The sequence below is a fragment of the Lynx rufus genome, unplaced genomic scaffold, assembly GCF_022079265.1.
Source record: "Lynx rufus isolate CCGP_SWC_20201006 ecotype Redwood Valley unplaced genomic scaffold, mLynRuf1.p SCAF_5, whole genome shotgun sequence".
In the NCBI taxonomy this organism is placed as follows: domain Eukaryota; kingdom Metazoa; phylum Chordata; class Mammalia; order Carnivora; family Felidae; genus Lynx; species Lynx rufus.
The window spans coordinates 87,838,705-87,853,543 of record NW_025814867.1 but is presented as its reverse complement, the minus strand read 5'-3'; the positions used below and the strand labels follow the sequence as shown (position 1 = coordinate 87,853,543).

At 36.4% G+C, this 14,839-nt stretch overlaps 1 protein-coding gene across 1 annotated transcript in view; it reads right to left on the bottom strand.

Moving 5' to 3' along the window:
* OSBPL11 (oxysterol binding protein like 11) overlaps positions 1–14,839 on the bottom strand; it is an 85,170-nt gene that overhangs the window by 57,514 nt on the left and 12,817 nt on the right. The window contains exon 2 of the mRNA XM_047098971.1: positions 6,210–6,278. Within this exon, the coding sequence (XP_046954927.1) occupies positions 6,210–6,278 (69 nt within the window). The remainder of the gene's footprint in view (positions 1–6,209; positions 6,279–14,839) is intronic.

Sequence of the window (14,839 nt, the reverse complement as noted above, 5' to 3'; positions counted from 1 at the left end):
CATGAGACCATGACCTGAGCCAAAATCAAAAGTTGGATGCTTAAATGACTGACCTACCCACTACCCCTGATCTTTTTCATACCAAGATGATGCTATTGGCCCACTGGCATAATAGAGCAATTTGGGCTATCTTTCATTATACATAGTTTAATCTAAATGTTCCTCCTTTATCCCTTCTATGGGGAGAAATTTTAAAAGATGTTTAGTTTGGAGATAGAGAGGCAATCTACATAGTGAGAAAATTTAACAAACCTATATTTCCCAGAAGGTAATTGACTCTTGATGGAGGCATTCTGAGCAAGTTGGCCTAACCAATAAACTAAACCAATAAAGAAAATGTAGAAACAAAGATTAAATGTAACAGGGAAACAAGATTTAGCATGAACCCTGACATGCAGAAAAATTCAGCTAAGTTGTTAAAAGAAAATACTGTTAAAATTGGCAAATAATTGTTTACTTTTTTGCAGTAAAAATTGTCAATTTGGGGAAATGACTTATCTTTGAAATAACCAACAACATAAAATGAAGTATCATCAAAATACAACTTTAAAAATATTCTGACTTGGAAGTCTATCTTGTAACGACAAAAATAAACTTTAGAGAAATTTTTGTAAGGAAAGGCAGCCATGTGCAACCAGTGGCCAATGGATCTTTTTGGTGGGCCTTTATGCAATGATAAACACCTGTCACTTCTTCCCATGGTCTCAAGTTGCCACTGACCTAAAATGCCATTTTGAAAATATACTAACTTTGATACATTTGTGTATGTTTTGGAGCTTTCTTACTCTGTTCCACTTCTGAGGGTTTCTCAGTATTATTCAATATTACAAGAATGAGTTGTTGATGGGGTGCATGGGTGGCTCAGTTAGTTAAGTGTCCAATTTCAGCTCAGGTCATGATCCTGCAGTCTGTGAGTTTAAGCCCCACATCGGGCTCTGAGATAACAGCTCAGAGCCTGGAGCCTGTTTCAGATGCTATGTCTCCCTCTCTCTCTGCCCCTCCCCTGCTTGCGCTGCATCTCCCTCTCTCTCTTTCTCTCTCTCAAAAATAAATAAACATTAAAAAAAATTAAAAAAAAAAACAAGAATGACAGTTGTTGATGTTGGGGGAGAAAGTTAACCTATCTTGCTTTTAAGAAAGAGAACAAAGAATAGTGCTAAAAGCAAAGTGACATAACAATTTTAAAAATTAATAATCCATGTCATTTGAATGTATAAGCCTTCAAACAATTTTTAAAAACCTGAAATGAAAAATATAACATGAAAAAATTACCTTGACTTTGCTTTTTTTTTCTTAATAAAAGATGGAAACCTTGGAGAAGTGCCCTTCTTACTTCAGTAGGGATGATTCCCTTCTAAGTTTTCATACTCAGCTTTGGCCTGTTTTATGATCTCCAACTTCCTACATGTCACTCTTATTTGGATTACCTAATGTCACTTCCAAATAAACATAGCCCAAACTGCCATCTCTGTTAAACAATCACATTTTCACTCAGTGCTTCCATTCTTTAAAATGTCTGAAAATCATTCTTTCATAAATTATATACCATTTTCAAGTTGTTTAAGATAGGAAAGTAAGTTCAGCTCCTGTTAGGGGCACCTGGGTGGTTCAATTGGTTGAGCGTCAGACTTTGACTCAAGCCATGATCTTGCGGTTTGTGAGTTCAAGTCCCACATTGGGCTCTGTGCTGACAGTTCAGAGCCTAGAGCCTGTTTCAGGTCTGTGTCTCCCTCTCTCTCTGCCCCTTGCACTCGTGCTCCATCTCTCTCTCTCTCAAAAATAAATAAACATTAAAAAATTAAAAAAAAAATCAGATCCTGTTATTCTATCACAGCCAAAAGTAGAAGCCTCAAAATGACATGTGAATTAGAAGCAACATGATAATAATGTAAAAACATAGACTTTGGAGTCAGAAGTATTTGGGTTCAAATTCCAGTATTACAATTTTTAAAAAGTTAAAAACCACAGTGAGATACCACTTCACACCTATTATGATGGCCATTACTAAGAAAAAAGAAAAAGAAAATAACAAGTGTTGGTGAGGATGTGGAGAAATGAGAACATTTGTGCACAACCAGTAGGAATATAAAACGGTGCAGCAGCTATGGAAAATGGCACGGAAATTCCCCAAAAATTTAAATATAAAATTACCATATGATCCAGTAATTCCACTTCTGGGTATATATACAATAGACATGAAAGATGAGACTTGAACAAATATTTGTACAGCAATACTCATAACAGCATTACTCACAATAGCTAAAAGGTACAAGCAACCCACATGTCTATTAACAGATGAATAGATAATAAAGTATGGTACATATATTCAGTAGAATATTATTCAGCCTTAAAAAGGAAGGAAATTCTAATACATGTTACAACATGGATAAACCTTGAAGACATTATACTCTGAAATAAGCCAGGTACAATATTTGTTCCTCTGTATGATTTCACTTTTATGAGGTAGGTATGTAGTCAAAGCACAGAGAAAGAAATTAGAATGGTGGTTGCCAAGGGCTTGAGGGAGAGAGAAATGGGGTATTGTTTAGTGGGTACAGTTTCAGTTTCAGAAGATACAAAAAGTTCTACAGATAGATAATGGTTATGAATGCACAACAATGAATGCATTTAGTGCCACTGAACTGAACATTTATACAAGGTTAAAATGATAAATTTTATTTTGTGTATACTTTCCCACAATAAAAAAAATAATAATAAAAGTTTAATCCCCTGCTTTGCAACTACCAATTCTACAAAGTATGTAAGATAGCTGGTTTTCCTTCTCACAGACTACCTGTATGACCTTGGGCTGGCTATTTAAACTCTCCAAGGTCCCAGAGAAGTTTGAGGATCCTGCACAAAACAGGCAACTAAACACAAATTTGTTTGCTGCCTCCAAACCATCCTAAAAGCCTAATCACCACAGGTATTTTAAAAAGCCCAAGGCAGGGGAACAAGTAATTATAACCCTAATATAATAGTAACTTTTGTCTCTTCAATGAGGTGTTGGTGAAACTGGACAACTACATGCAAACGAATGAAACTAGACCACTTTCTTACACCATACAAAATATAAATTCAGGGCACCTGGGTGGCTCAGTTGGTTGAGCCGCTCACTCTTGATTTCAGCTCAGGTCGTGATCTCGCTGTTTGTGGGTTCAAGCCCCACATCAGGCTCCTGCTGAAAGCACGAAGCCTGCTTGGGTTTCTCTCTCTCCCTCTCTCTCTCACAAAATAAATAAATAAACTTAAAAAAAAAACAACTCAAAATGGATTAAAGACTTAACTATAATAACTGCAACCATAACACTTCCAGAAAAAAACATAGGCAGTAGGCTCTTTGACACTGGTCTTAGCAATATTATTTTGGATCTGTCTCTTCAGACAAGGACAACAAAAGCAAAAATAAACAACTGGGACTACATCAAACTAAAAATCTTTTATTTTTATTTATTTACTTGTTAAGTTTTTTAAATGTACATCCAAATTAGTTAGCATATAGTGCAACAATGATTTCAGAAGTAGATTCCTTAATGCCCCTTACCCATTTAGCCCATCCCTCCTCCCACACCCCCTCCAGTAATCCTCTGTTTGTTCTCCATATTTATGAGTCTCTTATGCTTTGTCCCCCTCCCTGTTTTTATATTATTTTTGTTTCCCTTTCCTTATGTTCATCTGTTTTGTCTCTTAAAGTCCTCATATGAGTGAAGTCATATATTTGTCTTTCTCTGACTGACTGATTTCACTTAGCATAATACCTTCCAGTTCCATCCACGTCGTTGCAAATGGCAAGATTTCATTCTTTTTGATTGCCAAGTAATACTCCATTGTATATATATACCACATCTTCTTTATCCATTCATTCATTGATGAACATTTGGGCTCTTTCCATACTTTGGCTATTGTTGATAATGCTGCTATAAACATTGGGGTGCATGTGTCCCTTCAAAACAGCATGCCTATATCCCTTGGATAAATACCTAGTAGTGCAATTGCTGGGTCATAGGGTAGTTCTATTTTTAGTTTTTTGAGGAACCTCCATACTGTGTTCCAGAGTGGCTACACCAGCTTGCATTCCCATTTTTTTTTAAATTTTTAACGTTTATTTATTTTTGAGAGAGAGAGAGAAAGAGAGACAGAATGCAACTGGGGGAGGGGCACAGAGAGGTGGAGACAGATCTAAGGCAGGCTCCAGGCTCTGAGCTGTTAGCACAGAGCCTGACGTGGAGCTCGAACTCACAAGCAGTGAGATCATGACCGAGCCAAAGTCGGACACCCAACCAACTGAGCCACTCAGGCACCCCTAAACTAAAATCTTTTGCATAGTGAAGAAACCCATCAACAAAATGAAAAGGCAACCTACTGAATGGGAGAAGATATTTGCAAATGATATATCCAATAAGGGTAACATCCAAATATATAAAGAACTCATAAAATTCAATATCAAAAAAACAAACAATCCAGTTAAAATATGGGCAGAGGACTTGAATAGAAATTTCTCCAAAAAAGACATACAGATGGTCAACAGGCATATGAAAAGATGCTCAATATCACTCAGGGAAATGCAAATCAAAACTACAATGAGATATCATCTCTACCTGTTAGAATGCCTACAATCAAAAACACAAGAAATAACAAGTGCTGGCAAAGATATGGAGAAAAAGGAACCCTCACTCATGCACTGTTGGTGGGAATGCAAACTGGTGCAACCACTGTGGAAAATAGTATGGAGGTTCCTCAAAAAATTAAAAATAGAACCGCCCTATGATCCAGCAACTGCACTACTGGGTATTTACCCAAAGAATAAAAAAGCACTAATTCCAAGGGATACATGCCCCCCTATGTTTATAGCAGCATTATTTACTGTAGCCAAGATATAGAAGCAGCCCAAGTATCCATCGACTAATGAATGGATAAAGAAGATGCGATATACATACATACATACATACATACATACATACATACATACATACGTGTGTGTGTGTGTGTGTGTGTACTATCTGTGTATTATTTGGCCATACAAAAAGAATGAAATCTTTCCATTAGCAACAATATGGGTGAAGCTAGAGAGTATTATGGTAAGTGAAAAAAGTGAGTCAGATAAGGACAAATACCATATTATGATTTCACTCATGTGGAATTTAAGAAACAAAACAAAGGAACAAAGAGGAAGAAAGAGACAAACCAAGAAAAAGACTCTTAACTATAGAGAACAAACTAATGATTACGGGAGGGGGGGGGAGGGCATGGGTGGAGGGATGGGTAAAATAGGAAAAAAATAAAAATAAATAAAAATAAAAATAGAACTACCATATGATACAACAATTCCACTTCTAGGAATTTATCTGAAAAAAATGAAAACACTAATTTGAAAAAACACATGTACCCTATGTGCATTACAGCATTATTTACAATAGCCAAGATATGGAAGGAACCTAAATGTGTATTGATAAGATGAATGGGTGAAAAAAATATGGTACAGGTATAGATACACACAAACACACATACACAATGATATATTACTCAGCCATAAAAAAGAATGAAACGTTGCCACTGCTGACAACATGGACGAGCTTAGAGGACATTACACTAAGTGATATAAGTCAGACAGAAAGACAAAAATACCGTATGATTTCACTTATATCTGGAATCTAAAAAACAAAACCAACACACAAAATAGAAACAGATTCACTGATATAGAAACGAACTGATGGTTGTTAGATGAGGTGGGGTAAATAATATAGGTAAACAGGATTAAGAGGTACAATCTACCAGTTATAAAGTAAGACAAAAGGATGTAATGTACATCATAAGAAATGCAGTCTAATACTTTAACAACTTGGTATAGTGACAGATGGTAACCAGGCTTACTAATGTGACCATTTTGTAATACATATAAATATCAACTCACTATGTTTTAGTATACCTGAAACTAATAAAATACCCTATATTGTATTTCTATGTCTATAATTCTTCAATAAAAAAAAAAAATATATTAACTTTTGAGATATTTGGAGCCTGCCATCTGGACAGATGTCAATTCCTCTCACCCTCTAAAAAGCAGAATTCATTGGACTTTTACATAACTATAAATCCTTCTCTAGAAGGTTTCCCATCCATGTTTGTACTGAAGTAATTTCAGAATATAAAATTATCAGCCCCACTTCTGGTTTCTTGGGAGAGGGATATAACACAGAAAAAACACTTACCTGTACTGCCACCCAGTGACAAGGTTGGTGTACTTCATTAAGTAGCCATATACATTTTCCATGTGATCACTGTTTCAAAAAAATCAGAATGCACCAGAGTCAGTGAAAATTAGAAGAAATATCAGGAAGTTAACTGAACAATTTAAAAAATAGCTGTAGACACATAGGTGTTCTACAAATGCTTCAAACTTTCTTCAGAAGTCAAATTTACAGGGCTGCCTGGTTGGCTCAGTCAGTACAGCATGCAACTATTGATCACAGGGTTGTGAGTTCAAGCCTCACATTGGGCATGGAGTCTACTTAAAAAAAATAAGAAGTAAAATTTATAGGTTAACAAATAGAGGTATTTAATCTCCCAAATTTGATATCCATAGGCCTTTATTTTACCAGATTTCTTCAGAACAAGTATAATCCCCCATAAGTTATTATAGATCATAGTATTTCAAATATAAAATCATTATATAAATATAAAATTATATAAATATAAAACAAATATACTATAAATATAAATATTTTATATATAACAATTAAATACTAAAGAAATAAAATTGTTTTATGATTCTAGAATAAACCAAAAAGGGTCTCTAAATTAAACAATGCCTCTTCACTCTGGTGGAACACACAAGAGACCAATCTGTTCTGTCTCTGATTCCTTGGGCTTCTAAAACATAGGTCCTGTTTTTGGTGAGAGTGACCCCTCACTCCTGCTCCACCTCAGGTATGAGGCAAAACACTATCAGTTTTGCCACTGGAAAGATTTTATTTGGGACTTGTGTCATTAGCTTTATTACAACTGAGTTTCTTCACTTCCTGCCCCCTTTTTTTCCACTTTATTACATGTATGTTCTGGTATAGTGATACATAGAAAATCCAAGACCTCATTGATATTTCTTTTCCAATATATTAAGGTTCCTCATACATATGAAAACATATTAAAGTTAGACCTACACAGACTATTTGTTGATAATGGGCTTGATTTGTTTTGTAGTTTATATCAGAATTCCTTTTAAACTCACCTACTGTAAAGTTTTAAATTTACGCTATAAAATGCAATGGATATTAATCATTTATTTTCTTTACTATCCCTAAATCACAGAGCATATTTGGTAAAATTTCAGCTAACCGGCATAAAGGAAACTGACAATGTGAGGCAAATGGCAACCTTTCAAACATGGATGTTAAAGGCAAAAGCAAGGGAGAAATCAAAACAGATTTAGATTGATCTCAATGACAAATAAAAAGGGCTAAAGATAAAGACTCTCTCAGGAAAACAAAATAACCAAATTGATTATAAGATTTAGCAGCTATTACTGGGCAGTGAGTAGGAGATGCCTCAGGAATAAACTCAATGTTGAGTGTCTTTCCAGTCTCATTTCCTCAAAGTGCTTGAAAATAAAGATCAAATCTGAAAATAAAGATGTGATCCCATGACTGAGTATATGTTTTTTGTTCTAAGGCTTTTTCATTCTAAGGCTAGCAAACAACATTGTTGATTAATATTAAGTCAAACTACTCGAGTCCTTTGGATTTTATAAGGTCACACTAATCTCAAGAAGACAAAGGTTGTCAACTTCTCAAACGCTAACTCAAAGTTCTGTTACATATTATGTCATGTTAAAATTGACAGTCCCAGTTGAATTCCCATTTAAACACTTTCTAAAGCCTACATCTAGAAGAAAGGATTCTTCTCTGGAAACCCAGCCCTTTGGGTTTTTGCTGGAGTTCCTCTAGTTGCAGCCCAGGTCACATCAAAGCTATCTCTTTCAGCTCCACTGGTACTTAGAAAAGCAGGAAGATATTTTTCTTGTATGGCTCCCACATCTTTCCCAAGCTTCAGGCTTAAATAGTTCTTTGGGGTCACTGGAATCCCAGTGCCCCTGGACTCTGCCCAAAAATAACTTCCCAAAGAGTTCCTCCTCTGTTTTAGGTATTTAACACACAGCTCAGCTTCCCTCAACTGTTCTTGCCCTCAAAATTTATTCCTTCACTTATATATGGACTCTAAAAATCAGGGTGCCTGGATGGCTTAGCTGGCTAAGCGTCCAACTTCAGCTCAGGTCATGATCTCACATCTTGTGCGTTCAAGCCCCACCTCGGGCTCTGCCCCTCCCCGACTCATGCTCTGTCTCTCTCAAAAATAAATAAACATTAAAAAAAATTTTTAAAAATAGGGATGCCTGGGTGGCTCAGGTTAAGCGCCCGACTTCAGCTCAGGTCATGATTATCTCGGTTTGGGGGCTCAAGCCCTGCATCGGGCTCCGTGCTAACAGCTGAGAGCCTGGAGCCTGCTTCAGATTCTGTGTCTCCCTCCCTCTGCCCCTTACCCGCTCACACTCTCTCTCAAAAGTAGGTAAACGTTAGAAAAAATTTTTAAATAAAAAATAAATAAAATTTACAAAATTAAAAAATTAAATTAAAAATAAATAAATAAAAATAAAAAATTCAGAAGAATTTTTTATTTTTAAGTAATCTCTACACACAACATGAGGCTTAAACTCACAAACCTGAGATCAAGAGTTGCATGTTCTGCCGACTGAGCCAACCAGGAGTCCCAGAAAATAATCTTTAGAAAAGAGCTCACAGATACACAGAACAGACTGATGGGGTGGGGTTGAGTAAAATGGATAAAAGTGGTTAAAAGACACAAATTTCCAATCACAAAATAAATACGTCCTGGGGATGTTATATCCACCACAGAGCATATAGTTAAAAATACTGTACTGCATATTTGAAAGTTGTTAAGAAAGTAGATCTTAAAAGTTCTCATCACAAGAAAAAAAAAGTATATGTGTGATGATAGAGACACTTGAGTGGCTTAGTAGGCTAAGTGCCTGACTTGATTTCAGCTCAGGTCATGATCCCAGGGTTGCAGGATTGAGCCCTGCATCGGGATCCACACTGAGTGTGGAGCCTGCTTAAGATTCTCTCTCTCCCTCTGCCTCTCTCCCCACTTCTGCTCTTTCTCTAAAAAATAAAAAATATGTGTAGTGATAGATTTTTACTAGACTTCTTATGGTCATCATTTCACAATATATACAAATACCAAATTATGTTGTCCACCTGGAAACTAATATGGCAATTATACCTTAATTAAAAAAAAAAAACCAACCTTATTCTTTGTTCATTCTACTCTGTAGCTTCATAACCTGAATTTATGTATTTATATATGTACGTATGTATGTGTATATTTATACTCTGCACCAATCCACAAAAAGCCTATGGTGCCACATAACCTAAATTAAATTGTTTCTTCAAAGAACCAAAATATCCCATAATTCACCATTTTTGGTTTTCCCCCTTAATCTAGGTTCTCTACACCAAGCCTTCATCACTATACTAGGACTACTGGCATATGATAAATACATTACAATTCAATAAAATTCAATTCCTCTGGTGCTAGGACCATTATATCCTCCAAATGCACATGTGAACTGTGGAAAGAATCCTTCTTAAAAACTCAGTATATACCCACAACTGAGAAAAACAAACAAAAATGTTTATTTCTAAGCAACTGAAAATAATGCCTCATCTCTTTTATTTTTGTCCAGTCTCTCATATAACTAAAGGTATCCCTCATTTTGGTCACATCTAAGTTGTTTCTACCAGTCATTTAATAGTTATCAATGAATCCTTAAGGGTACAATTCCAGTAGCAACATTCACGAAATAAAATCAAAGTAATGTTGTATAGTATAGTAATGTTTTTTGTTCAATTTTTAAATGTTAACATTTTGTTGATGCTTTCATCTAAAGAGTTAAGCTTTCTCACAAAAATTACAAGGGTGATATCACCATGGCTTATTTGACAATAGCATCAAGCCAGCCTCAAAATAACTAGAAATTCAAATACGCAATTAATTACAAACTGCTGGCCTACTTTTATTACATGATACAGACATCTGAGGCTACAAAGAACCAACTTAAGAACATCCTATTCTCTGGAACAGCTGGTTGGCACTGTCATGTTCCCGTACTTTCCCTCCCTGGTCAGGTCAGTGCAACCGGCAGATGTAGAACAACTGTGCCATCTGGTGGCCACTATAAAGAGCTCTATGAGCGACCACCTTTTTGTTCACTCTTCCCTTTCTCCTCTCTACCTCCTTTATAACTGATTCTTTATGTGGTACCTCTAACCTTTATGCTTTGCTCCCATTTAAAATGTGTGAATTTCTATAGATTCTTAATGTACCTGTTAACATTAATAAAATCTAGTTGTTCAAATGGGAACACACCACATATGTGATCATATCATACTACTATTTTGTGTTCTATGAAGTAGAGATGATGGTCCAAAAGACAAATACACGGAAAAATAAGCTGTGAAAAAGTTAATTTCTTTTTCAGTCCTTCAGCAACTCCACCGATCAACAAATTGGGTATATTCTGATCTTCTAAACTTGTTAACATTCAATTGGGATTAGTACTAGAGGCTGATAGTCTATAAAAATAACTGATTAACTGAACTATGCCAAGTGGCATTATTACATTTAATGTGAGGCTCATCTATCTTAATAATGATTATTTCAATTCCTAAGTCTCCATTACTATAACACATGTATTTCTTAACCTTTCTTGATCAGACTTAAGGAAGATATGTAGAAGCTTTTAAAATTAAGCTACTTTCTGAACAGCTTCAAATCCTTTCATTTCAGTTCCGCACAATTACTCATGACCTCCTAAATGCAAAGCACTCTGAAAACCCACTGAAAAGGATGGGAAAATAAAAAGGTGATTTCTCTCCAACCCCAAACCACCATCTAACATAAGAGAAATATATCTCCTTGAAGAAAAAGACAATGACAAGGGCTCCTACTAGAGGAGAGACACACTGGGCCTGTGTTTTTAGCTGTCATACTAATGAAAAGGGTATTTCATTAAAGACACGGGATTCAGTGGTGACTGAGGCTGAAATGACGGGACCTGACTGATTAGATGTGAAGTGAGAAAGAGATGGAGAGTGACAGTAGGGTGAGAGAGAAGGGACAACACCCGGAGTTCAGCTGGAACAACTGTGCAGATACTAATACTTTCACTAAAATGGGGACCACAGAGGAAGTTTTGGGTTTGTCCCAACTTAACATATTGAATTTCAGGGATCTGTAGACCATACACAAGGAGATAGCCAATAAGGTAGCATGATTTGGATTGGACATATAGATTTGGTAGTAATCAGCATATAAGCATGTAACTGGTATTTGAAGCCAGAAGAGTAAATAAAATCACCCAGGAAGGATTATAAAATGACCAGCGATAGAACAGAGCCTAAGGGAGAACCCTCAGGAAAAGTTTCAAATGCAAGAGGAGTGCAGACAGAAGATAAGTAGTAGCTGACTAGTAGAAAGAAAACCGGGAGTACTTTAAGTGAGTTTGTGGTCAAGCATGTTCAGTGCTACTGGGGGGTGAACTAAGATGCAGACTGAGAAGTTTCTATTAGATTTACCAACCAAGAGATAACAGATCAATGAAATGATGAAGGCTGAGCCAGCTGGCAGTAACCAAGAGACACTGGGAGAAACAGAACTGGTTAAAAGGATGTAGGCTTAGGATGGGGTAATTCTAAGTACCCAAAGAGAAGGAGATAGAAAGAAAGGTTCAAGACTCAGAAGAAAGAGAGAAATGGGAGAGAGAGGCAGATTCCATAGCCCAGATACAGTAGAGGAATTAGTCTTGGACACCTTAACACATTTAACTGCAGGCAGAAATTTATGCAAGCTGTAGTCAGTGTAAAGCAGGTGCCAGTCAAGCCACAGATCAAAATTCCTACTTTCTACTAAGCAAAAACTGTCCTCCAAAATTAGCTTAGTTTTGGTTCATTCCCTTGATAATATAAATAGCATGATGAAGGGAGAGAGCAGCCTGCTTAGCTAAGGAAAAAGCAGCTGACAACAGATGGGAACGACTGCAACACATGTAAGTCCTTCTGCTGTAAAAAGATATTCTGCAGAGCAGTGACTGCTTCTTACTCATCCTGGTATTCCTTGTAGCACCTAGCTTATAGCCTGGGATATAGCAGGTGCTCAAGAAATCTCTGCAGAATGATTTAAGCAATGGGAAGATAGAAGCAGAATGTTTCTATAAAACCACAAGGCAATTCTGAGTAACTGTCAAAAAAAAAAAAATCAACACAGCCTGTACACTCCAATCAATTTCAGATAAAACAAAATCTAATTCCAACCATATCTTAGTCTATACCCAAAAGTATGAAGTAAAAGACATTCCCTTCCTGCAAAAAGCCTTAAAAATGTTAATGCTCTTTGCACTGAGTAATGTACAAAATTGTTGAATCACTGTATTGCACACCTGAAACTAATATAACACTGTATGTTTTACTGTAATTAATTTTTTTTAAATGTTAATGCTCTTCGGCCCAAGAATTTTACTTCCAGGTATCTAGTCTAAGATAAATAATTAGAAATGTAGACAAAGATAATATGCAACCTTGTCCACTATAGCACTACTTACAATAATTAAAATAAGAAAGAAAAGAAAAGAAAAGAAAGAAAGAAGTGAATGGAGAGAAAAGGAAGAAAATAAGCTCAATGAACAACATCAGGAGAATTATTAAGAAGTATCATGCATTACACTGTATGTTAACTACCTGGAATTTAAATAAAAAAAAAAACATACATATATATATATATATATATATATATATATATATATCACCAAGGTGAATAGAATTCACCAAGTAAAATGTTTATGAGTTTCTAACAACATGGGGAAGTGCTTTAAGATAATTAAGTTTTTTTGGGGCGCCTGGGTGGCGCAGTCGGTTAAGTGTCCGACTTCAGCCAGGTCACGATCTCGCGGTCCGTGAGTTCAAGCCCCGCGTAGGGCTCTGGGCTGATGGCTCAGAGCCTGGAGCCTGTTTCCGATTCTGTGTCTCCCTCTCTCTCTGCCCCTCCCCCGTTCATGCTCTGTCTCTCTCTGTCTCAAAAATAAATAAAAAAACGTTGAAAAAAAAAAGATAATTAAGTTTTTTTATTTATAAAATACCAAATTTAATACAGCCTATAAAAAATGTGCACAGGACAAAACTACACAAAATAGTAACTCCATCACTGGATGGAGAAGATGGAGAAGTTATGGATGGTTTTACTTTGCTGTCTTTACTATTTCACATTTTCCAATTTTAATACCCTATTCTTTTTATAATTAAAACACTTTTTTAAATGTCCAATTATCTTGAACAGGCAGGATAGTTCAGGGCAGAGAGCTACTTCTATCTGTTATTATGCATGGATTAAATTTTTTAAAACTCTCCGAGGGGACTATATGACCATTGCTCTTTTGAAATGTAGAACTGTGTTTCCTATAAGCTCTTACTTCCCAAATTAACCTACACATACTCAAAACTGGGCTGGGTGGGTGGGTGGGAGAACAGGGTAAAATTAGATTGCGTTTCTAGAGCAAATGTACTTGACTATAATAAGTTAGAGCATTAAAAAAATAAGTTAAAGCATTTTTAATATCAAAACTCTCATAAATATTAAGAAAAAACTTGCTCCCTCCTCACACATCCATCTCCATGTGGAGAACTTCTCTAGAGAGCTCCCATCCTCTTTTCCCCACTCTTCCCCTCACACATCCCACAGTTGGGCATGAAGGGCTCAGCTCCTCTGGGCTCCTTCCCTTGGATCCGCCTCCTACCCAAAGAAGACATACTTACCTGCTCTGACAGAAGACCTGAGTATTCCAAACTGCCTCTGTGCCTGTGACTAGGTAGATAAGTATGCCTAATTCCAGGGTGGAAATAGCAAATTTACTTTACTATGGTAACTGCTGCTGCTTTCTTCAATGAGTTTTTTGCAGGAATAAAACTATTTCCTCATATCCACTAGTATGTCTATTATCAAAACCAAAACCAAACCAAACCAAACCAAAAGACAGAAAATAACAAGGGTTGGCAAGGGTATGGAGAAATTGGAACCCTTCTGCATTATTGGTGGGAATGTAAAATGGTATAGCTGCTGTGGTAAACAATAATGGTGGCTCCTCAAAAAGTTAAATGCTGAATTACTATATGATTCAGCAATTCTACCTCTGGGTATACACACAAAAGAATGAAAGCAAGTACTCAAACAGGTATTTGTATACCAATGTTCACAGCGGTATTATTCACAATAGCCAGAAGATGGAAACAAATCAAATGTACATCAACAAATGAATGGATAAATAGAATGTAGTAAATACACGCAACTGAATATTATTCAGCCTTAAAAAGGCAGGAAATTCTGACACATGCTGCAACATGGATAAACCCTGAGGACATTATGCCAAGTGAAGTAAGCCAGACACAAAACGACAAAAGTTGTATGATTTCACTGTGAGACACCTAGAATTGTCAGAATCATAGAGACAGAAGGTAGAATAGTGGTTGCAAGGGGTTGAGGATTGGGTGGGGATAGGGAGTTATTATTTAATGGGTAAAGAGTTTTAGTTTGTGATGACAAAAAATTCTTTTAAGTTTACCTTTTTATTTTGAGAGAAAGAGAACAGGTGTGTATGCATGACTGGGGGAGGGGCAGAAAGAGAGAAAGAGAATCCCAAGCAGGCTCTGCACTGTCAGCACAGGGCCAGACCAACCTCAGCCGAAGTTGGATGCTTAACCAACTGAACCACCCAGGCACC